Source organism: Rhinolophus sinicus, linkage group LG02 (genome assembly GCF_036562045.2).
Source record: "Rhinolophus sinicus isolate RSC01 linkage group LG02, ASM3656204v1, whole genome shotgun sequence".
Classification (NCBI taxonomy): domain Eukaryota; kingdom Metazoa; phylum Chordata; class Mammalia; order Chiroptera; family Rhinolophidae; genus Rhinolophus; species Rhinolophus sinicus.
This window is the reverse complement of record NC_133752.1, coordinates 144489422-144508420: the sequence shown is the minus strand read 5'-3', so window position 1 is coordinate 144508420 and position 18999 is coordinate 144489422. Positions and strand designations below refer to the sequence as shown.

At 44.1% G+C, this 18999-nt stretch overlaps 2 protein-coding genes across 4 annotated transcripts; one reads left to right on the top strand and one right to left on the bottom strand.

Moving 5' to 3' along the window:
• The first annotated feature begins 1192 nt into the window (after positions 1-1192).
• On the top strand, positions 1193-18225 carry MARS1 (methionyl-tRNA synthetase 1). Of its 3 annotated transcripts, none has more exons than XM_019742238.2 (22): positions 1193-1426; positions 2255-2345; positions 2506-2584; positions 2663-2797; positions 3139-3214; positions 3465-3637; positions 3809-3915; positions 5257-5373; positions 5509-5712; positions 6487-6688; positions 8513-8587; positions 12611-12781; positions 14434-14529; positions 14666-14783; positions 15169-15382; positions 16237-16368; positions 16471-16575; positions 16663-16849; positions 17500-17571; positions 17711-17734; positions 17822-17914; positions 18014-18225. In XM_019742238.2, exons 1-22 carry the CDS (start codon positions 1318-1320, stop codon positions 18158-18160), a joined length of 2727 nt encoding a protein of 908 aa, XP_019597797.1. In that variant the 5' UTR covers positions 1193-1317; the 3' UTR covers positions 18161-18225. The 3 variants fall into 3 exon arrangements, with proteins under 3 accessions (XP_019597797.1, XP_019597798.1, XP_019597800.1); XM_019742241.2 differs by having other exon boundaries at positions 1283-1426; positions 2694-2797; XM_019742239.2 differs by lacking the exon at positions 17711-17734.
• Positions 18171-18961, bottom strand: DDIT3 (DNA damage inducible transcript 3). The gene is made up of 2 exons (XM_019742270.2): positions 18824-18961; positions 18171-18737 (listed from the first exon to the last, which is right to left on the bottom strand). The coding sequence occupies exons 1-2, from the start codon at positions 18959-18961 to the stop codon at positions 18372-18374; spliced, it is 504 nt and encodes a 167-aa protein (XP_019597829.2). The 3' UTR covers positions 18171-18371.
• Between the last annotated feature and the right edge of the window lie 38 nt (positions 18962-18999).

Sequence of the window (18999 nt, the reverse complement as noted above, 5' to 3'; positions counted from 1 at the left end):
TCATCAAAATGTCTTCCTTTCAATATTTCCTTTAACTTTGGGTAAAGAAAGAAGTCATTGGGGGTCAGATGAGATGAGTAGGGAGGGTGTTCCAATACAGTTATTTGTTTACTGGCTAAAAACTCCCTCACAGACAGTGTCATGTGAGCTGGTGCATTGTCATGATGCAAGAGCCATGAATTGTTGGAGAAAAGTTCAGGTCGTCTAACTTTTTCACGCAGCCTTGTCAGCACTTCCAAATAGTAAACTTGGTTAACTGGTTGTCCGGTTGATCCAAATTCATAATGAATAATCCCTCTGATATCAAAAGAGGTTAATAACATCGTTGCAACAAGTTCCAAAACTTAATTGTCGTATCTGACACTTTGATGGGGATGGCTGGAAAGCTGGTATCAGCTGGAGCTGTCAGCCAGAATGTCAACGTGAGACCTCTCCAGCATGGCAGTCTCAGGGTAGTAACACTTCTTACATGGCCACTCATGGCTACCAGAGTGTCCCAAGAAGCATGGGCAGAAGCTTCAAGACTTCTTATGGCCTAGCTTCGAAAGGCCCAGAACTTCTACAGCATTTTTGAGAATGAAATGAATGTATGTGAAGTGCTTAGAATAGTGACTGGCTCATAGGTACTATTATTATTCTTAAGGAGATTCGAAGATGACTAAGAAGGATCCCTTTCTCAATTACTCATATGTGTGCACTGCCTTGTATAATACATACTTGTTGCCAAACTCTTAGCTTTACTTCCCCTTAACCTGACCTTTTCCCTACACATGCTCCCTCCCTCTTTAATGAGATTGTCTAGCTGTATGTGAGCTGCAGACTGATATTAAATCAACATTCAATAATTACATTCTTTTTTACTATTAGGTTATCTACACTAATTTCCACTGTGTCACTAAAGTCAGTTTATCGTAACTCTCAACTCTTAATCCTTATGAACTTGAATGGAGAGTTGGCCATTGCGAGTAGCTGCTGTCAAGACATCGCAACAAGAGGGTAGTAGACATTGGTTTCCGTCACCGCCCTCTCGAGGCATTAGAGGATTAAAGTGCTCGGGGCCCTACCGGTAACTTTCCCCCGGGGCCGCCTACCAAAAAAGGCGCCGCTCTAGCACTACATCTACAGCCTCTTCTTCTCTATGATATTCCTGTGCTGGTTCCTAGTGTTGCACGATGGGAGAAATAGTCTACCACACGCGAGCGGTGCGCAAGAAATAGCTTAACTCAGGACTCCATTTCCCGGCGTGACTCGCGTTGGTCGCTCAGGCCGCAGGCGGGAAGCCAGTTCCGGTTGCATCAGCGTGGGATCCACGGCAAAATGAGACTGTTCGTGAGCGAGGGCGCCCCGGGGAGCCTGCCTGTGCTGGCCGCGGCCGAGAGGGCCCAGGGCAGAGCGGAGCTGCTTATCAGCACTGTAGGCCCCGAAGGTAGTCGGGTTGGTGCTGGTGGGCGATGGATGAGAGGGGCGGGAGCGAAACACGCCGACTCGCGGTCCGCAGGTGTCTTGGTCAAACCCCAATCTCTACTTGCACTCCCGTCAATCTCCTCCCCCATTATCCTTGGTCCCCCATACCCTCTTCTTATCCAGTCATATCTTTCATCAATCACTTCCCTTAGTTACCCTCAGTATACCTTTCCCTCATCTCTAGCCTCCCCTTCATCTTCTAGGACGCTCACTGCCTCACCCCAGTGAACTTCTCTTTCCAACTTTCTCCCCCACCTACCAGCCCCTCTTTCTCCCCGCCAACACCCACACTAGTCACTCACAAGACAGCCCCCAGCCACCTCTTGTCGTTCCTAGGAAACCCTACTCTCCTCTCCTAAAACACACACATAAACGCTCCTTTTGGTTTACCTCTTCTCCTTCTCAGCCAACTGTTTGAGTGACTCTTAAGCAGTCCTTTTGCCATTCTTAGTACTGTTAATTTTGTTCCTCCGCTGTTATCTCAGATCATTCTCATATCCTAGTTACTTTTAATTCCAGGTCTTGGCTGCAGCACTATCCCAATACCACCGACCTCCTCTCTTCAATCCCCATCTGTTGTTCCCAGCGGGCAGTCTCAGCTGATCCCCTGCTGGTCTCCCCAGCTCTTTCTAGACCTACTGCCTTTCAGTGGTCCTATCCTGGAACCTCTGGATTGAGACTACCCATCGTTCTTCTCCTTTCCCCTGAACAATGCAAAGTTGTCCTTCTAGTTGACAAAGTATTTTTCCTCTTTTTCCTGTTATTCACCCATTTTCCTTTCCTGCATTAGATTGTGTGGTCCCGTTCCTGACCTGGCCTAAGCTCCCTGTCTTGCAACTGGATAGTGGCAATTACCTTTTCTCCACCAGTGCAATCTGCCGGTCAGTATTGGTACTTGATGTAGGGAGGTGGCTGAATCAAATCAGGGTTTACTGTCCTCTGTGTGGCCTTATTCGCAACCACTGTTTTACTGTGGGGTGAGAAATGGGTTAGACAAATGGGCCCCTCTAATTCCACCTTCTGTTGCTCTCTCTCTGGCAGATACTTCTTTCTGTTATCCGGCTGGGAGCAAGATGACCTCACTAATCAGTGGCTGGAATGGGAAGCAACAGAACTACAGGTGGGACCGAGACATGGGGGATGGTAGGCAGGCCCTCGTGCTGCATGGCCCTCCTGACCTGTGTCCCCCGCATTTTAGCCAGCTTTGTCTGCTGCCCTGTACTATTTAGTGGTCCAAGGCAAGAAGGGGGAAGATGTTCTTGGCCCAGTTCGGAGAGCCCTGACTCACATTGACCACAGCTTGAGTCGTCAGAGCTGTCCTTTCCTGGCTGGGGTAAGTTGGGCCTTGAGATGGGGATCAGAGGAAGTTGTATGGTATAAAAATTAAGAAGAAAAACAGTATTCAGAGTGTTCAAACCCCAACACTGCCACTTGCTAGCAGTGTAACCTTGAAAAAAATCATTAATCTTTCTAATCTCTTTTTTTCCATCTATGAAGTGGGAGTAATATGGGAACCCACCTCACTGGGTTGTGAGGATTAAGTGAGATAATTTAAATGCTCAGCATAGAGCTTGACATGTAGTGAGTGCTTAGGAAATGTTAGGTATTTTTGTTACTGTTGGGGAGAAACTGAGTCTCACCTGTATACCTTTTTCTTTTCTTTCTCCAACAAAGGAGACAGAATCTCTAGCTGATATTGTTTTGTGGGGAGCGCTGTATCCATTACTTCAAGATCCAGCCTACGTCCCTGGTAAGCACTGTGCATATCACTTTACTCGCAGCCCCTACCCTGGGAGCTTGGTGTAGGGGTTATAGAATGGGCTGTAAAAAAAATCAAGGACCCACTATGAGGTTTAGCTTGATAGGGCAGCTATAGCAGAAAGATGGCAGAGGGAACTGGGGAAGGCAACTGGAGAAACTTCATGAAGAAGGGGAGGAGGTCCACTCCTGAATGCCCCTTACTGGGCTTGCTGATTCCCTCCTTTCTCCCATGTCCACAGAGGAGCTGGGTGCCCTGCACAGCTGGTTCCAGACACTGAGTTCTCAGGAGCCATGCCAGCGAGCAGCAGAGACTGTGCTGAAGCAGCAGGGAATCCTGGCCCTCCGGCCCTACCTCCAAAAGCAGCCCCAGCCCAGCTCCCTTGAGAGGAGGGCTGTCAGCAATGAGCCTGAGGTTTGGAACAGAGCAGAACGGTCCCCACAGAGTCTCCGTGCCTGAGGGGGGTGGCTTGGAAAGGGACTCTGAGCATGGCCACTAACTTTTTCAGTCGGAGAGCCCTGAGAGAGTTTCTTTACTCTGTGGAGCCCTACGTACCTGGTGAGGGATTTTGTTCACTCTTCATAGGAGGAGGAGCTGGCCACTCTATCTGAGGAGGATATCGCCGTGGCTGTAACTGCTTGGGAGAAGGGCCTGGGAAGCTTGCCTCCCCTTCGGCCAAAACAGAATCCAGTGTGAGTTGGCACAGATGAATGTGGCTTGGTTTCTTAAATGGAGGTTGTTGATAGAACCAAGTTGTTGATAGACCTGTCTGCCAGTTCCCCTTTGCTGCTAAAAAGGGGTGCCAAAACAGTGTATACAAGTAGACACTTTGGTCAACGTTGCTCAAGCAGTAGTTCGCCGTGATCAGAAGTGTCTGGACGCTGATGGTAACCACTTTGAGCACTTCTTGTAATTGCAGAAGTCAAATGTAACTTGTATTCATTTTGTGTTATCTGTATATATTGAGTATTACAATTTTAAAACAGTTTTCCTTTCTTAAAATGTGTATGCATTTTTTTGGCACCCTCTGTATAATAGACTGTAACCTCCTTGAGGGCAGAACCCTGAGCGTGCCTTTCTACCTCCCACAGTAGTAAGTACACTCACGATGAGGCATAAGTTACAGGATAACAAAAGGAGCACACAGTGTGCTACCACGTTCTCAGGGACTTGGGGTACGGGGATGACTGGGTGGAAGGCCACTCATCAGTGACGGAAGGCTTTCCGGAAGGAGCTGATTTTGAAACTGGACTTTAGTGTTCAGCGAGTGTAGATGGAGAATGGTTGGAAAGATAAAAGGGGCCCTGATGAGGTGTCCGTGCTAAGGAGGGCGGGTGGATACTTGATGTTGCAGCTGAGCTGTCAAAGATGATGAAGCCTGAAAAGAGTAATTGATTGAGTGATATCAGATAGCAGATTGAGTGATATGAGTAAGAATGATCCTGGAAAAGAGGGGAGGAGAGGGTGGTTATGAAGGTAGTAGCTGGTGCCTGCTGGTTTGAGTCAGGCCATGGGGAAATGAGCGACAGGGATTAGGGAGAGAAGAGTCAGGGTTAGCGAGCTGTAAGGATTTCAGGTACTGACTAGAGGTAATACTAACACAGCACCTGGGAAAAAGGGAAGAGGTCAGTGCTGGGGAAGTTTTTGGGTGGCATCAGTCTAACAATTAGTGAGGGAAGCTGATTGGACAGAGCCTCGGGAGAGTGGTCAGTACCCAGGAAGTTGGAGCCTGAGAATGAGCTGATGGAAAAGAAGCAGTCACAGGAGTACAGAGGGACGCAGGTCGGTGTTGGAATGCGCCTGCTTAGCAGCAGTACACGAGGCTTGCTCACTGTGGACAGGACCCTGTACTCACAACTGTGGGGGATCGTAGGGCTTTGGGGGAGTTTATGGCCCTGTGGAAAGACTTCAGATACAGCTGACCCTGTGACAGTGGACTAGGTCTAGACCTGTGTCTGAGTAGCTAGTGTACTTTTGGTCCTTTGACCCTCGCATCTTCCCCATGCACTGTTCTCTTCCTCTGTCCCGACCAGGTTGCCCGTGGCTGGGGAAAGGAACGTGCTCATCACCAGCGCCCTGCCTTACGTCAACAACGTCCCCCACCTTGGAAACATCATTGGTTGTGTGCTCAGTGCTGATGTCTTTGCCAGGTGGAGCTGGCTGCTTGGGGAGAGACCTGAGGAAGCAGTGGGCCCCAAAGATTGGGACGCCTCAAGGGTGGCGTCCTGGGGACATGGGGAGGGGCTGAGATGGGGGCCCTCCGTGATCACCGTATTCTCTTCCAGGTACTCCCGCCTCCGCCAGTGGAACACCCTCTATCTGTGTGGGACAGATGAGTACGGTACAGCAACAGAGACCAAGGCTATGGAGGAGGGTCTCACCCCCCAGGAGATTTGTGACAAGTACCATGTAATCCATGCCGACATCTACCGCTGGTTTAATATCTCGTTTGATATTTTCGGTCGTACCACCACCCCACAGCAAACCGAGTAGGTTTCCTGTGATCAGGCAAAAATGGAGGGTGAAGGCTGGGGCTGGGGACAGTAAGACTATCCTGGAGACAGAGGAACCAAGATGGTTATGTCAGCACTCCCCCTAAACTTAGGATATGAATATTGCCCTGAAATGTATTAAGGGGACTCGGTGTGTGCAAGAGCCTAATCAGGGGCTGAAGGAGCCGCTGAGGGAGGGAAGAGACAGGATGTAGGCTCACGGGAAGTATCTGCCTTCCCTCTACCGCCTCCCTTCTCTTCTCTAGCTGCCTCAGAGTCTGAGGATATTCCTTCCCACTCCTCTGGGTGTTTATAGCAAATACACTTTCTTGCTCTGCCTGATATTCATCCGTATAAAATATCCTTATAGTAGAAGACAGGCTGCCAGCTCATAGTGCTGTGCAGTTTAGTAGGACTGATTTAATTTTAGTTTTCAGGACATGCTAAAGAACAGTGCAGTCCTGTTCTTTTAGAGAGTTTTGTTAAGAACACAAAACAGATAAGTGTATTTAACAAAGAAATTCTGAAGAAGTGTTGAGGGAAGAGGATGTGTGGGGAGCTGTGGAACGTGTTTGAGGAGTCTGGGTTCGTCCAGTCAAACTCCCTAAAGATAAGTACAGAACCTTTGCATTGAGGGGCCTTCTGCCTGATTTCGTTGGCATTTGGAGTACATGAGTTTGGGCCCTGGGTGGAGTGCCATGAGAGTGGGGTGTACCACTTCCTCTGACTTATCTGACCTGTCCCTACCCTATCCCATGCTCAACTTGCCAGAATCACCCAGGACATTTTCCAGCGGTTGTGGAACCGAGGTTTTGTGCTGCAAGATACTGTGGAGCAACTGCGGTGTGAGCGCTGTGCCCGCTTCCTGGCTGACCGCTTTGTGGAGGGCGTGTGTCCCTTCTGTGCCTACGAGGAGGCCCGGGGTGACCAGTGTGACAAGTGTGGCAAGCTCATCAATGCCATTGAGCTCAAGGTGAAAGGAGGGTCTCATGGGATCCCAGAAGGAGACAATCTGTTCTTAAGGGACTCCCAGTCTTTCTACTCCATCTCAGCAACTGATCTTTCAGTTCATTGAATAAATATTTAATGAACATTTTCTATGTGCTTAGTGTTGTGCTGGGAAATAGACAAGTTGAGTTTATACTTCCCTACTGTTGCTCCTGCTTCAGACCCCCAATCTGCATTTCTTTAGTTCCTTCTCTCTTCCATAAATATTCTATGTTTATTCATTTGTTAATTTATTCATTTAACAAACATTTTTTGTTTTTACAATAGGGTAGTCACAGTTCTAGGTGCTGAAGATATAGCAGTGAACAAGACAGACTTATCTAGTGTGGGGAGGAGACTAAAGACAAGAGTATAATTATAGGATAAACTGCCGGGAGATGTGATAGAGAGTGACTTCTGGGGCATGATTTAAGGAAGGTGATGAGGGACGGCCTCTCAGAGGAGGTAACATTTGAACTGAGAGTTTTAACTGAAGAATGGGAAGGAGCAAGCCAGGCAGTGAGTGGGATTAAAAGTGTTCTAAGCAAAAGGACCAGGAAATGCTAAGGCCCAAGGCAGCAAGGAGCTGAAAAGGTAGAACTGAAAAGGCCAGTGTCGGGGGCGGGTGGTTAGATCAGTTGGTTAGAGCGCGATGCTTGTAACTCAGGGTTGCCGGTTCGATCACCACATGGGCCAGTGTGAGCTGCGCCCTCCACAACTAGATTGAAACAGCTACTTGACTTGGAGCTGATGGATCCTGGAAAAACACACTTAAATAAAAGTTTAAAAAATATATATATTAAAAAACAAAAGGCCAGTGTTGCTATAGCATAGGAAATGAGAGGGAGCGGGGAGAGAGATGAGGTCAGATTACCAGGGCCTAGTAAGCCATTACGGGAGTTGAATGGCAAGCTGCTCTGTGGGAAATGGATGGGAGGGAAGCATGAGAAAAAGCGGGGAGACCAGTTTGGAGGCTAGAGTGCTGGCTCAGAAATGGGATGATGTTGGCTCGGACTAGGTTAATAGCAGTTGAAATGGAAAAATAAGGCTTTGAAATAGGTTTTGGAAGCAGAGTCTAGAATTGGATAAACTGGAATTCAAGGTGAGGGGGAAATCAAGAAAATGATGATTTGTAAATTTTTGGTTTGAGCAGCTTGGGTAGATGGTAGTACCATCTACGAGCATCGGCATAATTGGATGAAGAATAGACTTGCTGGTGGAGTGCAGTGAGACTGTTTGGTTTGGGTTTGTTAAATTTGAGTTGTCTCTTAGACACCTAAGGAGAGGTGTTGTTACAATTTCTCACCTTCAAAAACCCAGATCAAAACTCACTTGGAAGCTTTCCTTGATTAGCCCCACCTAACTGCTTAGTCCTTTAATCTCACCCTTCAGGGTTTATATAGTCAGTTTGTACCTTGAAAATAAATATTTCTGGACATTTTTGCTTTGTAAAGTTTTCCCATGCAAGCCCTCTCTCCCTAACTTTTGTTGCTCCCGCCTCCCCTCACAGAGCTGCATACAGTACAGTGTATTTCTCAGAGAATGCTTTTTCCCCCTATTTTGTTGATAGGAAAGAGATGTGAAACTCAGAGTAACAAATGTTATGCTATGTAGACTTGCGTCTCCAAGTTCACAGAAGGCCCAAGTAGTAGATAAGTTGGCCGGGTGTGAGCATGAAGCTAAGCTAAATGACAGGTTGGGAGCTCATCCCTCTGTTCCTCTCCCCTTGCCTGGACAGCTCCCCTGCCTGCAGTCCTGATCCTGACTATCCCCCCTTGGGTCACCCCTTCTCTTGAATTTCCCTTCACAGAAGCCTCAGTGTAAAGTCTGCCGGTCACGCCCTGTGGTGAAATCCTCTCGGCACCTATTTCTGGACCTGCCTAAGGTCAGTGGGCCTTTCCCTCAACTTGGTCTGTACAACTTCTGCCCCCTCTGCCTCAGCCACAGATCTGTACCAGATCACACTCAAATGTTTTAAATGCCCATTTAAAAAGTATACATCTTAAAAAGATGTCATAAATTAACGGGCACAAAGCAAAAGGCCAGGCCCACTAAGTGCCGGGCCTGCTTACCAGAGCAGAGCTATTTACAACTGCTGTTTTCCTTTGTGTGTATTCAGTAATAGCGTATGTATATGAATGAACTGTTACATATATATGTGCTCTTTACTCTTAAATATATTAATGTGTGTTTCCTAAGACAAAAGACACGTTCTTGTATAATCACAGTACAGTTAACAACTTTAACAATTATACATATATATGTGTATATATACGTGTGTATATGTATATATATATATATATATATATATATATATATATATGGTCATCTGATCTACCATCCATATTCCAGTTTTGTCAATTATCCCAATAGTATCCTTTACAGCATTATTTTTCCTTTAGTACAGACTGGCTCAGGATCATGTATTACATTTAGTTTTTATACCTCTTTAGTTTCCTTTCATCTGAAACAGTTCCCCATCCTTTATCTTTTATGACATTAATAGTTTTTAAGAATGTAGGCCCTGACCCCCTTTTAAAAATACTATATTCCTCATTTTGGATTTGTTGGGTGTTTCCTCATGATTAGATTCAGGGTATGTATCCTCAGTTGGAATACTACATAAATATATTGTGTTCTTTCCGTAGGCACATGATGTCCATTTCTCCCTAATTGGTGATGTTAATCTTGTTCAGTCAAGGTTTTATTCAGTTTCTCCACTGAATAATTAATATTTTCCCCCTTGCAAGTTATAAGCAGTCTGTGGGAATATACTTTTAAAACCATGTAAATACCTTGCTCTTTGTTGAAAGGTTCCTTCTAAATTTAGCATCCATTTATTTAATCATTCTTTCCTGAACCAGTTTTCATTAAGATTTTCCAATTCTACCACTCTGTCCACATTTACTCTTCTCCTTTGTTCAGTCATTTCTTTAGTTATGATTACCAGTGTGGACTCTTGGATTCCTATTTTTTGCAGTGGTTTATAATTCATTCCTGTCCTAAGTTAATTTTCATGTTCAAATTGTCCCTTACTTGGCCAATGGGAGCCTCTTCAAGATTGTTTCTCTCTGTGTTTTTGAGATCTCCCACCATTTTTCAAGCACTTTCTTGTTTTCAGGCATAACAAGATATTCTGGATTCATTTTGTTCTTGCCTTGGAACAAATCAACCATTTCTCCAAAAAACCCTGGTTCATTTTAGTAAGAAACAATATTAGAGACCAAATTTAGGTGTGCTTATTGCCACGGAGGTGTCGTTGCTTGTAGGCCCTTTCAGCAAAGAGAGTTAGGCATTGATTTGAGGTTCACTCTGACACCAGCAATTCTAGTCCATCCCCACAGGGTTCTTCCTCACTTCCCCTCGTCATATTTGTATCTTCCTTTTTCATAGCAACATTTACTTATTTGCTCAATCCTACAATACACCTAAAAATAATTTCAGAATCGCTTCACCCAGACCACTACCAAAAACCCACTAAAAAGAGTTTTTTGTTGGCAGTCCTGTCTGTTTCCTCCAACTGACGGTATGTAATCAAATAATGTGTTCAAAATGGTCTTAGTTTAGTTTTTCCACCTTCCGTGTGATTGTGTTACTGAAATAAGTTAATAAGTTTTGTTGATTTTCTTTTAGTTTTTTTCTCTCATGCTTGTTCATGTAATTTTTTGAATATTTAGAACATCAGTATGTTTCTAAAAATCAAAACCATACAAAAAGGTGTGAGAGAAGTGTCATTCTCTTTTCCTGTCCATGCCACCTTGTTCTCCCGTCGTCTGTGAGTGATCAACTTCATTTTCTGATTTGTCCTTAGTGTGTTTACTTTTATAAAGATAAGCTTATATATAAAGCTAAGCAGAGAGGTGTGTGTGTGTGTGTATACATATATATATATGTTTATTTCCCCTTCTTATACAAAATATAGCATACTGCATATATTCTTTTGCATTTTGTCTTCCACCTAACAGTATGTTCTGGATATCACTCCATATCAGTTCACAGAGATCATCCTTACGTGTGTGTGTGTGTGTGTGTGTGTGTGTGTGTGGTTGTGTTTTTTTTTTTTTTTTTTTTTTTTTTTTATTAAATTTATTGAGGTGACAGTTGTTAGTAAAATTATATAGATTTCAGGTGTACAATTCTGTATTACATCATCTATAAATCCCGTTGTGTGTTCATCACCCAGAGTCAGTTCTCCGTGGTTGTGTTTTAAACAGCTGCATAGTACTACGTTCTGTATAGGTACCATAGATTATTTAACCAATTTTCTATGTTCTTCGTTTAGGTAGTTTCCAGTATAGCTGGTCCTCAAATAACATTTTGTTCAATGTCATTTTATTATAACTTTGATGACATGCTGTAGGAACTTAATTCTTGTTTATGTCAATTGTCTTATGGTAAAATTGTTTCACTTAAAGTTGCAGAACCTATTGCTGACGTTAAGTGAGGCCTTACTGTATTTTGCAATTACAAATGATGTTGTAAAGAATAGCCTTCTGCATATGTATTTTTGTATTGCTGGAGTGTAGCTTCAGGATAAATTCCTTAAAAGTAATCACTTGGTATGTTAAGGGTAAATGCAGATGTAGTTTATTATCAAATTTTCCTCAGTACGTAGTGTTCCATTTTTGCGTTCTCACCACTAATCTGTGATTGTGCCTGTTTCTTCCTAGCATTGCCAATAGAGTATATTGTCAGGCTTTAGAAACTATGGTCTTTATGTGGGTGAATCACATGAACTACCTCTTAAAAAAAACTTACCTTTGTTTTTCTGCTTACAAAAGTGATGTAAGCTTGTTTGTAAAATTTCAGCTGGGAACATATGGTATAAACATGGATGTTCCCCATTATCCCATCTGAGAACAAAGCACTGATATATATTTTTTCCTTCAGAATTTTTTTCTGGGCTTATGTTAACCTGTGTATTAATATTTATTTTTATAGTTATAGAGTTATACTCCATACAGGTAACCCCCACATAACACGGCCTTTTATAACACAGTTCGATAATTGGGGGATACCCTCATACAACACAGCATCCAAGAACATGGTTTCACTCTAACACGGTTTGAGAATTACAGAAATCCCTGAATAACACGGAGCATAATAAGAGCTTTTAAGAGCAAAAGCTATCTCATTTGAAATTTTTCATTCGAGCATGGATGTCATATCAGATTTGACTGCAAAATTTAAAAATTTATTAGAAATTTAAATCCATTTTGTTCATGGAGTATTAAGTTCAGAGGATGAAGATATCTTGTCAAAAAGAAAACACCCTCCGTTGATGGTGCTTAGTAGTGATGACAAAGAAAACATTAATACATGTTAATATGTTATACTTTTGGTGAAAATTGCTTTAATAAAGATATTTCTCTTAATTATAAAAATATAATAATGTGTTTTTTTAATTTCTGGAACCTAACCCCCTTTTTTGTACTAGTTCTTTGTTTTGTATAACACGGACTCGCATAACACAGCATTTTTCAGTAACCTAACAACTGTGTTGTTCGGGGGTTACCTGTATTATTGTTTTGCATTTTGCTTTATTTAGTTAATAATGATTCTTGGAGCTATATACATGTTAATATAGGTCTACCTCACTCTTCAATGGCCTTATAAGTATTTCATTGTATTGATGCACCATATTTCTTTAAATTTTAATGATGGGAGTTAGTTTCAATTTTTTGCTATGATGAAGTTTACTTCTTTATATACACATCTGTACACTGTTGTATGAATATTTCTGTTGAAAAAATTCCTAAAAATGGAATTGCTATGTCAAAATCATAAGTCTTTTAATTTTAATTCTGTATTGTCAGACTACTTCAAAAAGGTTGTACGTATTTATCCTTTTGCAAGCCATGTATGAGACTGTCCTAAATCAGTCCTCTCTCTGTCTCTGCTCTCTCAGCTAGAAGACCAACTGGAGGGGTGGTTGGGGAAGACACTGCCAGGCAGTGACTGGACACCCAATGCCCGGTTCATCATTCGTTCTTGGTTGCGGGATGGCCTCAAGCCACGCTGCATAACCCGAGACCTCAAATGGGGAACCCCTGTACCCTTAAAAGGTTTCGAAGACAAGGTAAAAAATCCTACACTTTGGGGTGGCTGGTTAGCTCAATTGGTTAGAGCATGGGGCTAATAGCACCAAGGTTGCCAGTTTAATCCCCGCATGGGCCACTGTGAGCTGCGTCTTCCTTAAAAAAAAAAATCCTATGCTTTACTCATATCGTGTTAGTCAGCCTTGGTGTTGAGACCCTGGTCTACCAGAATAAATATTGAGTACACAATGCGGTGTGATCAAATAATGCGGTGAATGTTTAAATCAGGGGTGTCCAAACTGCGGCCCGCAATCCATTTTTATTGGCCCGCAGCAGATTCCAAAAATATATTTAGTTTACTTAAACCAGGTGAGGCAATATGTACTTCACCTCAAGTGAGTCGCCCGGCTGTTTGTGTATTTTACCGAGTATGGCCCTTGGTGAAAAACGTTGAAAAAAGTTTGGACACCCATTGTTTAAATAATGTATTACAGTAAAAGACACATTTCCATTAATCCCCCTCAAAATACTTCTCGCTTCGAACACACTTATCCCATTGTTCTTGCCACTTTCTGAAGTAGTTCTAGAAGTCCTCTTTTGTGAGTATCTTTAATTACACTGTTGTGGCTGCCTCAGTGTCCTGAATTAATTCAAAACGTTTACCTTTCATGGTCATTTTGACTTGGAGGAAGAGCCAGAAGTTGCACAATGCCAGATCCAGTGAATAGGTGGATGAGGACACACTGTAATGTTTTATTTGACAGTAATTGCTGTACTAGAAGCGATGTGTGACACGGAGCACTCTCATGATGGAAGATGATATATGGCACACTTTTAAAACACACCTCTCAACTGTAGCTCACTATACTGAATGCACCAAACGGGTTGAAACTTGTCCATGCTGTTACTGTGTTTCCCCAAAAATAAGACCTAGCCAAACAATCAACTCTAATGCGTCTTTTGGAGCAAAAATTAATATAGGACCCGGTCTCATTTTACTATAATATAAAACTGGGTCTTTAATATAATGTAATATTATAATATAATATAAATACCGGGTCTTATATTAATTTTTGTTCCAAAAGACGCATTAGAGCTGATTGTCCAGCTAGGTCGTATTTTCATGGAAACACGGTACTAAGGTTCGATGTGCCACTTGCTGTTTTAAAGATCTCTGCCTTTCCGTTGGATGGCACTCGGCAGCAGCATTCACCATATTTTGTGATCACAACAGAAAGGCTCCATGTCACACGTTGTTTCTGGTACAGCAATTTCTGTCAAATAAAAACATTACAGTGTATCCTCATCCACCTATTCACCGGGTCTGGCACCATGTGACTTCTGGCTCTTCCCCAAAGTCAAAATGACCATGAAAGGTAAACGTTTTGAATTGATTCAGATCACTGAGGCAGCCACGACAGTGCAACTAAAGACACTCATGAAAGAGGACTTCCAGAACTGCTTCAGAAAGTGGCAAGAACGATGGGGTAAGTGTGTTCGGAGCGGGAGGGGAGGAGTATTTTGAAGGGGATTAATGGCAACGTGTCTTTTACTGTAACATTTTTTTTTATTTAAACAGTCACCTGATTTCTTTTATCACACCTCGTATGGCTTGTTTAAGTCTGAGACTTTGGGTTGGTGAGGTTTTCAAATGTTCCTTTGTCCTACTGTGTCTCTCCTCTTGACTCTCCAGGTATTCTATGTCTGGTTTGATGCCACTTTTGGCTACCTGTCCATCACAGCCAACTACACAGACCAATGGGAGAGATGGTGGAAGAACCCAGAGCAAGTGAGCAGTTCTTGGTTAGCCTGTCTGGGGGCAGGGTGCGTGCATGTGTGGGGTGGGGCGGGGCGGCGAGGGTTGGGTATCTGATCTTCCTTAGGCCTTTGAGAAAGGTCTCAGAAACTCTGTCTTCCAACTGTAGGTGAACCTCTATCAGTTCATGGCCAAAGATAACGTTCCCTTCCATGGCTTAGTCTTTCCTTGTTCAGCCCTAGGAGCTGAGGACAACTACACCTTGGTTAGCCACCTCATTGCTACAGGTACCCTGGAAAACGGGACTGGGGATATTCCTAGGGAATGAGGGCTGAGGCAGTACTTGGAAGATGATCTTGGAAAGGTACTAGGTCTTGAGTTAGGAGTTGAGATGAAAAGGAAATCATTAGAACATGAGAGTTCAACCCAGAAGAAGGAAACAAAAACCTGAAGAAAGCAAAAGTCCAAAGCTAAAACTTTGTAATGGGTAGAAGCAAAGGCAAAAAAGGCCAGAATGGAGAGGAAGCATCTCCCAAGTTCTGTGCAGGCTAGCTATTCAAGGACAAGTGTTGCTGGACACCCATAGTTGAGGTTGAGGAGAAGAATTAATGGGTCAGAGAAGAAAGGATGTGATTTGAGCAGAAGGTTCTCATTCAGTCTCTTTCTGTCTAGAGTACTTAAATTATGAGGATGGGAAATTCTCTAAGAGCCGGGGTGTGGGAGTGTTTGGTGACATGGCCCAGGACACAGGGATCCCTGCTGACATTTGGCGCTTCTATCTGCTATACATTCGACCTGAGGGCCAGGACAGTGCCTTCTCCTGGACAGACATGTTGCTGAAGAATAATTCAGAGCTACTTAACAACCTGGGCAACTTCATCAACAGGTGAGACTTGGTGAGGGGTCAGAGTCAGCTGATGAGCTGGAATGGGGCTAACTCTGCTCCATGAAGTAGGAGAGATGGGAATGTGGAGAGGCCTAGTGAATGGGCAGGAAGCTGGGAGCGATGGGGAGGATAATGTGGAAAGTGGATTTCTATCATTTGGGACCTGCTCCTAGAACGTGGTAGGCTACATATGCTTAGGGGAAGTTAGTTGTAGAGATGTGATTTAGCAAAGTGGTTCACAAAATGAATTTTTGCAAATTGTTTTATTAATGTTCTTTGTAGAATTGAAAATGTGTTCTCTCCTAGCAAAAAAAAAGTTCAGTTGCAGACCATTGAAAAAGTTTGGCTGAAGAAAGGGTTTATTTTAGTGTAGGAGTAGGAGACTTTTGCTGTACTTTAGGCTTTTTTTTTGTTTTGTTACTTTAGGCTATTTCAGTATTGGTCCCTATCTCAGGTATTCTGTGACCTAAAGAAATATCCTCCATGAGTACCTATCCTTTTAGGTTTGGTCATTAACCACATTTGATAGTCCCTACTAGAGTATTTGATAACAATTTACATATATTTCAACTTGATCATTCTGAGTGTTGATTTTTTTAAATTAAAACGACTAATTGCTTACCAGGTTTCTTTAAACAACGGATATCTTGTACATGTAATGTCTGTTACGTGCAGATTCATATTCTTAGGAGAGGGGATAAGAATTACTTTTAAGTTTGCCTTCCAGCTTGAGGGAGCCCGGAGGTGTCAGTTCTGAGAGAATGTAGAATTATGAAAATTGAGACAAATTTCTGTAAGGAGACTGGGAGGTAACTCCTTTTTCCTCTCCCCTCTCCTTCCCCATTCCCATTGAGAGCTGGCATGTTTGTGTCTAAGTTTTTTGGGGGTTATGTGCCCGAGATGATGCTTACCTCTGACGATCAGCGCCTGCTGGCCCACGTCACCCTGGAGCTCAAGCACTATCACCAGCTGCTAGAGAAAGTTCGGTAAGTAATCTACACCCATCTCATCTCAGCGATCTCCGCCCATAGAGCCCCATACTGGTCCCTTCAGGACCTTACATCTTGGCCTGCCTACTCCCTTCCCAGGATCCGGGATGCTTTACGTAGTATCCTTACCATCTCTCGCCATGGCAACCAATACATTCAGGTGAATGAACCCTGGAAGCGGATTAAAGGCAATGAGGCTGACAGGTATGTAGGGAGGTAGGGCTGGCTACAGGAATAAAGTGGCTAATAGGCTGTGTACTCCTAGAGGTTCTAATCTCTCTTTTTCTCCAGGCAGCGAGCAGGGACAGTGACAGGCTTGGCAGTGAATATAGCTGCCTTGCTGTCCATCATGCTCCAGCCTTACATGCCCACTGTTAGCGCTACCATTGCGGCCCAGCTGCAGCTACCAACTGCAGCCTGTAGTATCCTGCCCACAGACTTCCTGTGCACTTTACCAGCAGGACACCAAATTGGCACAGTAAGTCTTCGAGGGTCAGAAGAACCAATCTCTTAAAATTCCAACGTTTGCCATGCAGTCTTTGGGGAGGGTCAAAAAACTTACTTTGGGCATGGGATTCTCACAGCTGTTTTCCAAAACCCTGACCCACTCCTCTGCACTCTGCATGTAGGCTTCTGATACACAGTCATTATTGGTTCACGAGCCCATTATCTGTAGCCCATATGTCCTCACTGTTCTTCATGCCATAACCCAGTACCTGGCACATAAAACTTAAAGTGGTGTACAGTAGATATTCGAAGAAACACCATGGTCACCTCGTCTCCATCATGCTAACAGGCAGCGAGCTGTGAGAATACAGGGTAGCCATTTCCTCTTTGACACAAGATGATGAAGTAAGTTCACGAACTTCTCAACTTTTGCATCAACCTAGTATCACTAAATAGTTGTCTTGGACCCTATGAAGCCTTTGGGCTTTCATAGTGACTGCCAGGGCTTTTTCTGGATTCTGTACTGAAATTAGCAGGTGTTTACTTAGTTCCTTACACTCAGTGTTTCTCCTAAAGCATTTAGAGTTCCTCAGTGTCAGTGATTGGGGTTGGAGAGGCCCTCTGTATAGTCTGGTAGAGTTTATACCTAATGACTGAATGATTCTGGAATTGTTTTCACAGGTCAGTCCCTTGTTCCAAAAATTGGAAAATGACCAGATTGAAAGTTTGCGGCAGCGCTTTGGTGGGGGCCAGGTAAGAAAGCGAGACTGTACTGTCACCGAGCAACAGCCAGTGTCATCTCCTTAGTGTCCTTAAGTAGTCCTCACTCATCACTCTTTCTATCTTTTGGCTCTGCTGCTTCCTCACTTATAGTTTTTCTTTCCTGTCGTAGCTGGAAGAGTCCTTGGAGTTAAAGGTAATCACTTTCCCCGAGATGTTATATAAAACTTGAGGTCAAGGGACATTTACGGAAACAGGTGATAACTCTGTTGTTTTTCTCCAGGCAAAAGCATCCCCCAAGCCAGCAGTTGTAGAAACTGTGACAGCAGCTGGATCACAGCAGATACAAGTGCTGATGGATGAAGTGACAAAACAGGTACAAAGCATAAGCCCTATGTGGGAGACTGAAACACTAAATCCTACATAGGTCCTTTCTGATCTCACTGTTGTTACTCCCCTGCCTCCTCCCTCTTAGGGCAACATTGTCCGGGAACTGAAAGCACAAAAAGCAGACAAGAACCAGGTTGCTGCAGAGGTGGCTAAACTCTTGGAGCTGAAGAAACAGTTGGCTCTAGCTGAGGGGAAACCCCTTGACACCCCTAAAGGCAAGAAGAAAAAGTGAAAGTGGGAACTTGGCTCATAGTCACTTTAATGGATATGGACAGTAATAAATGTACAATCTATTTACATGCTGCGACCCTTTTCCTGTTGTCTATCTCAAGCTTTCCCCCTACTGTGGATATGGCGTTGAGGGTCACATCATTGGCACTGGTCAGTTGGTCAGTAGCCACTTCTGGGAAAGTGCCCCGAGGGGGAAGTGATGGTCCCAAGTTTCATGCTTGGTGCAGACTGACCATTCGATCAATTAGCGCTCGGCGAGTTGACTCCACTTCCCTGGTCAGGCGCTCGATTTCCTGCTTGAGCCGCTCATTCTCTTCAGCTAGTTGTGCCACTTTCCTTTCATTCTCTTGTTCTTTCTCCTTCATGCGTTGCTTTCCAGCCCGGGCTGGGGACTGGCCACTCCGTTTCCGTTTCCTGGGTGTTCCTTGGTCTTCCTCTTCCTCCTGAGCCAGGGAGCTCTGACTGGAATCTGGAGAGAGAGGGCTCTGGGAGGTGCCCGTGACCTCTGCTGGTCCTGGCTCCTCAGTCAGCCAAGCCAGAGAGGCGGGGTCAAGAGTGGTGAAGGTTTTTGATTCTTCCTTCAAGGGAATGAGGAAAGGTAGGCACTATTAGTTGAGAAGGGAAGATCAACATCCCCACCAAGCTCTAGGCATAGCATTCTCACCTCCTCATTTCCAGGGGGAGAGACATAGGTACCCCCGTTTTCATCTGAGGACAGCACTTCCTGCAGGTCCTCATACCAAGCTTCCAGCTCCCAGCTGGACAGTGTCCCGAAGGAGAAAGACAAAGACTTGGCTGCCATCGCTGCAGCTGGACCAGGCTCTGGAAAAGGACATACTC